Here is a 6,559-nt window from a genome sequence, read left to right on the forward strand (position 1 = left end):
TTAGTTCTCATGGCCTTTGTATTTAAAGGCTGTCAATTTCACTTGTTGCCACCATTGCACCCAGACACCAGCTAAGTAGTTTTCAGCGGGATTAGCCAATGATTCATTCTTAGCCGCAAGAACAAGCGCATAGAGACTGCCTGATCGAAATACGGATTCACCCGAAACCAGTTTCTCAAATACTAACTTTTTTGTGGCATTCTTGTTGTACTCCGAAACACTCCACTTTCCGAGCTCTATCACAGATGGGTCGCTAATGTTTACAGGGTTCCAAGCGCCAGGAACAGCGGTGACAAGAGGAACAAGTAGAACAAAGAATGCGACAACGTAGTGAGGATGCATCGTGACCAATGAATTTTATGCAAGTGTATTGTCGTGCACATGAACTATATATAATGTTAGGCAGTTGCAATATTGATCAACAATTCAATGAGTTTTTGTAACAGCTTTCCGTTATGAAATTTGTTTGTAATTTACTGATTTGTAATTAGCATATGCCGGTTACCTTTGTAACTCTAGTGTAAATTTTGTATTACTGCACATTGGCCAACATGATTCATTTGATTTCATCTACTTGAGACACATTACAAATATGATTCATTATGATTAAGAATTTATTTATTTTAGACTATGTTGGAGCTTAAACGTATCCTAAATAGTCCGTTTCTGGTCTAGCCTTTATACTTGGAAGATACGCTAGATCCTTCCTTTCATTACTTGTCTGATTTCACTCCATAGCCCTTGCTTTCCTCGTTTCTCTTCTCGCACTGCTACGCCAACAGAAAAACGTTTCCAAAGTATTTAAATGACTATAAATACCATATGTGATAAAGGTCCGAGAATGGGGTACTATTTCATCTCCTTAATACGGGTACAATACGACCATAGCGATCTCTTGTGAATATCGTTTTTCTTATTTGGGCTCATGCATATTTTTTGTGATTACCTCTCTTTCATCTTCACCTCTCTCTTGTTTTGATATTCCATTGCGGCTCGTCTTGAGTTAGAAAATGCTCCATTGAAACACCCTTTGGCGTAAAGAAAGCACAGTAACTTCTCCTCTACCAGACACTTCCCTCCCTAATTATACATCTAGAATACGTGAACTTTATATGTATTATTGAAAAAAAAATCTGAAAATAATGTGTAAACGTAATAATTGTACATCAGACTTTTAAAACATGCACTTCAACGAATCATTAAAATGTGTACACAAAATACAAGTATTTAAAAAAAAAGCAACCTTAATGAAACACTCATAGTACTGTTTACTTTTAACGTTAAAAACATTTTTACCTTGAAAAGTCACTCCTGGTATTATTCACTTACACCTTTATTTTGTCCTTTTGATTAAAAACTAAAGTTTTTGAAGATTTTTCGTTAGTTTTCCCAAAAAAAAAAAACCCTAAGTACGTATAATCCCGCAAATTTACTACGGGATTATAAAGCAAAGAGGTAACGGTTGGGAATGGTGGCATTTTGGGTTAGTAGTAACAGGAAGAGATCCGGTCCGGATCTCTCCCATCAAAGTCCAAGGATCAAGTGATTCAGACCTTTGAAATTTGATCCAATGACTACAATTATTATAACTTTTAGAGAGACCCCTTATTTGTAGCCGTTTGATCAAATTTCAAGGGCCCGAATCACTTGATTCTTGGACTTTGATGGGAGAGATCCGGACCGGATCTCTTCCCAGTAATAACAACCCTAAACCCCTTTTCCATAGCTACATGGCAGCTGCTTTACTATGCCCTTTTTATTATTACAAGCCTTAGTTCAAATTACCCTTTAAGAAATTGACAATAAAATAGAGGCTGGTACACTTTCAGTTGTATTATTGCTCATTCTTTTTGGATCTTTTGGCCGTTTAATGGGGGCAGTGGGGGACTTATTTTGTTGGTGATATTTTTAGAAACGCATTTGTCTATCTGACTAAAGCCATGGAGGAGAGCTGCTACCATTTCGTTGGTGAAATTTGAAAGATTGATTGACTGTTACTTTAATCGCTAGTTAGCTCCTAGCTGAACAATATGGTACCCAAGAAAATGTATAATTAGTACTCTAACGAAGATGATTCGTTTCTTTAATGGAGGACTATATATCAAATGATGCAATGATCTAGGGTTGCATGGGCGGTTGAACGTAGGATTTCTTGAATCATGTGTACGACCGCACAGGACGTATGTATCATCCTTCCTTGAGCAGGACCACGGGCTAGGTAGGCGCAAAAGAGCACCCGAGTACATATCTTTACTTACATGTTTGTTGTGTAATGATCGACATTCGGAACATAGAATTTCTCCCCTTGGACATGAACCGAAAACAAAAAATTGGTGGGCATTATCAGTAAACTTGTCGCGGTAACAAAACAGAAGAGAAGAAATATTATACTTGTGGAAACTAAATCCGCTGATTCATAATATTGAACTGATAACTAAATCCGCTGATTCATAATATTGAACTGATCGATTCATCCATTAATATCTTCTATCTAGCTACTTCTACTTGCGCGTTTTATTTTGATATTTGAATTCCTTCAACAATCCTCTGGAGCAAAAGATAGTTTCCTCGCACCAACATCGTAGAAGAACCTGCGGTTCATTTGTTGGTATGCTCCAAGGATGTTCCCTCCGACTTCTCTGTCTTCGTTGATCATCAAGCAGTACTCTCCAAGGTCATGGAATGCATGGAACGTCAAAGATTCGGTGAGCTGAAGATTTACCCCGCCATCAAAGTGAAAAGCCACGGACAGCCATCCTCGAACAGCCTTCTTGACCTCTCTGAGGTCATAGCAAAGGTCCATCTGGGACCTGCTCTTGTTGACCAAGGGATGCAGCTGCAGCTCCTCCTCAAAGTAGGCAATGATTTACTCTTTCACGATCTTATACACAGGGCTAATGAACATAGTGTACAGCGACCCCGAATCTATGGCAACTCCCATGCCGGCATAACTGAACAACGCCGAGTCTATTGGAAGAACTGATCCAGCCACACTAATTCCTGTCATGTTGACGTAGTAAAAATCATTGTCGGACCCGAGGATGGGGATTGTTTGCACGTTGGCATGATGACGGAGCTCCGCATCGATGCCGAAATGCAGGGCGGCCTCATCTCCGTTTCTCCTCGGCAAGCAGTACGAAAACTTCATTTGTGTTATTGCACTGAGCTGCAGTAGAAAGCTGGAGGGGTGGATCCTTCCTATTCCGAGAACCCCGGCCATGATATTGGGGTGGTGGTCGTGGTCTGCAAAGTCTTGAATTTTGTTGAATAGGCCAAGGCCAAACGCAACCTCGATGGCTTCTTGATGTTCCGCTACAGCAGTGTTGAACGTGAAGAGGTCGATGCCGTAGTAGCCGCGGGTGTACTGAGCACCGGCGTATCCTATGTCATACTCACAATAGGCTTCCTCAGGTTGGAGCTCGATTGGGACACAGAGAGGGTGTTTGGAAGGCATAGGGCGAAAGGTGGAGGATTTTTTTGGATCGAAACCATGGTAGGTGATATTAAAGCATTGGACGCACTGATTCGTCTGAACCCAAACAGGACCACTGCCCGTGTCTATAACCAAATTGGCCTTCACCGGTGGATTACCAAGGTAGACCTCCGCGTAGTAAAACCCGGAAAACTCTCTTTTCACGGTCAAGGTGAAGGGTTGGCATTGGAAAATAAGAAAGCTGAAAGTTAGAAGTATGAGAGTAGTGGATGTGGATGCCATGTTTCATGTTTGGTTGCTGCTTCTATAGCTACTCGTATATATACTAAAATTTTAAGGGATTTTGCTATAAAGCCCCCCAAATTTTATATCCAACCCAACTGAAGTTATTTTTTTTTAAAAAGGCAACAATGGCAAAATATGATAAGACAAATAATCCAAATGACACAAGGATTTATACTGGTTCGGCGTAAGCCTACGTCCAGTTCCGAGACGGCGAGGAAATTCCACTAATATCAAAAGGAGATTACAAATAGAGTTTTAACTCTCAAACCCAAATCCCACATACACCCAATAGCTCTCACTCTCACAAAGAACAAATGGAGAAGATGGAAACATATACCAAATTCCTTCTCTCCCAAAAGCCACAAAATGTAGCACAAATATCTTTTATTGAGTGATAACTAACAAAAGGGAATTACAAACAAAATGGGAATGATAGAAAACAACAACCCTTCTCTTTCTTCTCTCAAATCTGCCGTTCCCAACTCCCCATTCTCCAAAGGCATAACCAAATGCCTTAATATAAACAAAAGGCCACCTTTCTTTGCTTTTGTAAAAGCCACAAATCAAGGGCTAGACATCATAATGATGTCTCCCTTTTCCTTATTCTATTTTATTAGCCGAAATATATTTTGGCTTGTTGTCCACTTGGTCACAAATCCAACAATCTCCACCTTGACCAAGTTCCGAAAGCATCACAGAGAATCGAATCAACAATCACCATAAGCACCCAAAGTACAAACTAAAGACAACGGAAACTAAATCAAATTCCCCAAACTTACCAGTGCTCATAACAATTTCCACCTCGACTCAAACTATACCAAAGCCAACGAAAGTGAACATTTCTCTACCGTCTTCTCCAAATTTGCAAACCATAAGTGCCTTGATCAAAACAAAAGGTGATTCAAACGAAGAACTGAAATTCTTCAATATCGCCAACAAAAGATCAAGCACACCATACCAAAGTTGGACACACAACGAACTCCACCTGCTCACAAACACCATGGTCTTAAACTGCACCAATAGACTCATTCACATAGCATGGCACATTCTCCAAGTCAAAACTGATTACAAATTTGGCAACAAGGTCTCACATACCACATACAAAAAAATGCCCTTCACTCAAGTTTACCATCATCACATGAGCACCAACAGGACAACCAAAATTTCAAATTCAAATAATCAGCAGGAGATCCAAAACCATACCTCAACTAGAGTCTTCAAAAAAACTAATTGCAGATGATGGAGACCAACAGACCAAATAGCAGTGGCAAACAAATCCAACCAAATGTCCATAAACCAAAGTTAGAAAGCATATAACTTGCCTTCTACAAGAGGGTTCCACACAAATGTTCCGCATTAGGTGTCTCCAAAATAGTGTGGTGTCTCACTATCCAAACTTGCAGAACTTAACAAATTGGCCCTCATTGAATTCAACTTTACCAAAAAAACAAAACCATACCAATATCCAAAACAATAAAAACACCGATGAAGAGCAACTGACATAACACAAACATACACAGAGGCTACTAAGCAACTTTCTCAAATCATAACAAAGAATCCTTACAAACTCTTAAATTTCCATATGTAGCAAAGAGATTTAAGAGTACCCACAACACCAGATTCCCTTTTTTTTTTCTTTTTTTTTTTTTTTTTTTTTTTTAATTTCAAATCTGGTGTAGCCAACTGTCATCATAGAACAAAGTCGAAGTCGTCATCGACGACATTCGCACTCGCACCAGCATTATCTTTCAGTTTTGGGCAATCAACTTTCCAATGCCCTTCCTTGCGACAATAGTTGCATGTGTTGTTTCTGGTCTTAGACTTCGATCTCAAATTTCCTTTATTACTACCTGAACCATATTCCCTATCTCTGCCTCTTGCTATAAAAGCCTCAGAATGAGAATCATTCAAGTTTCCAAATACTTTGTTCTTTAACTCTCTTGAATTCAAAGCGGCTTTTACATTCTCCATACAAATAGAATCTCTCCCATATAACAAAGTTTCAACAAAATTCGCATACGAAGGAGGTAAAGAACACAACAAAATCAAAGATTGATCCTCATCATCAATTTTATTATCCATACTTTTCAAATCCATAATAACCTTATTAAACTCATCAAGATGGTTTTGAATAGGTGTACCTTCAGTCATACGGAGAGTGTACAAACGTTGCTTCAAATACAAACGATTGGTGAGGGATTTGGTCATGTATATACTCTCCAACTTAAGCCACAAACCAGCTGCAGTAGTTTCATTTTCCATCTCACGAAGAACTTCATCAGATAGTGATAACATAATTGCACTATGTGCTCGATTCAAAGTGTCTTCTTTTTCTTCAGCAGACCAATCTTGTGGCAAGGCCTCCACACCCTGTAGCGCCTTAAGCAACCCTTGTTGAACTAGCACAGCTCGCATCTTAACCCGCCACAGGCTAAAATCATTCCTCCCATTGAATTTTTCAATATCATATTTCACCGACATATTCGAAGGTTTCATAGACATATTAGTACAAAGCCCCAAGTCGAAACCCAGAGCTCTGATACCACTTGTTGTGCGGAAGCGTCAAATATGAAACCAATAAGCAACAATGGCAAAATATGATAAGACAAATAATCCAAATGACACAAGGATTTATACTGGTTCGGCGTAAGCCTACGTCCAGTTCCGAGACGGCGAGGAAATTCCACTAATATCAAAAGGAGATTACAAATAGAGTTTTAACTCTCAAACCCAAATCCCACATACACCCAATAGCTCTCACTCTCACAAAGAACAAATGGAGAAGATGGAAACATATACCAAATTCCTTCTCTCCCAAAAGCCACAAAATGTAGCACAAAT

The 6,559-nt window shown here is 39.4% G+C and overlaps 2 protein-coding genes across 2 annotated transcripts; both read right to left on the minus strand.

Annotated features, from left to right (window-relative positions):
• Positions 1–342, minus strand: LOC103434315 (cysteine proteinase inhibitor 5-like). The gene has a single exon (XM_008372653.3). The coding sequence runs from the start codon at positions 340–342 to the stop codon at positions 1–3; it is 342 nt and encodes a 113-aa protein (XP_008370875.3).
• A 2,524-nt stretch (positions 343–2,866) lies between these two features.
• LOC103434316 (aspartic proteinase nepenthesin-1-like) lies at positions 2,867–3,715 on the minus strand. Its single transcript, XM_008372654.3, has one exon. The coding sequence runs from the start codon at positions 3,713–3,715 to the stop codon at positions 2,867–2,869; it is 849 nt and encodes a 282-aa protein (XP_008370876.3).
• Positions 3,716–6,559: the final 2,844 nt, after the last annotated feature.

The sequence above is a fragment of the Malus domestica genome, chromosome 04 (genome assembly GCF_042453785.1).
Source record: "Malus domestica chromosome 04, GDT2T_hap1".
Lineage (NCBI taxonomy): Eukaryota > Viridiplantae > Streptophyta > Magnoliopsida > Rosales > Rosaceae > Malus > Malus domestica.

Bases quoted from the DNA above. Each gene is read 5' to 3' on its own strand.
- LOC103434315 (XM_008372653.3), bottom strand. From the start codon at position 342: ATGCATCCTCACTACGTTGTCGCATTCTTTGTTCTACTTGTTCCTCTT.
- LOC103434316 (XM_008372654.3), bottom strand. From the start codon at position 3,715: ATGGCATCCACATCCACTACTCTCATACTTCTAACTTTCAGCTTTCTT.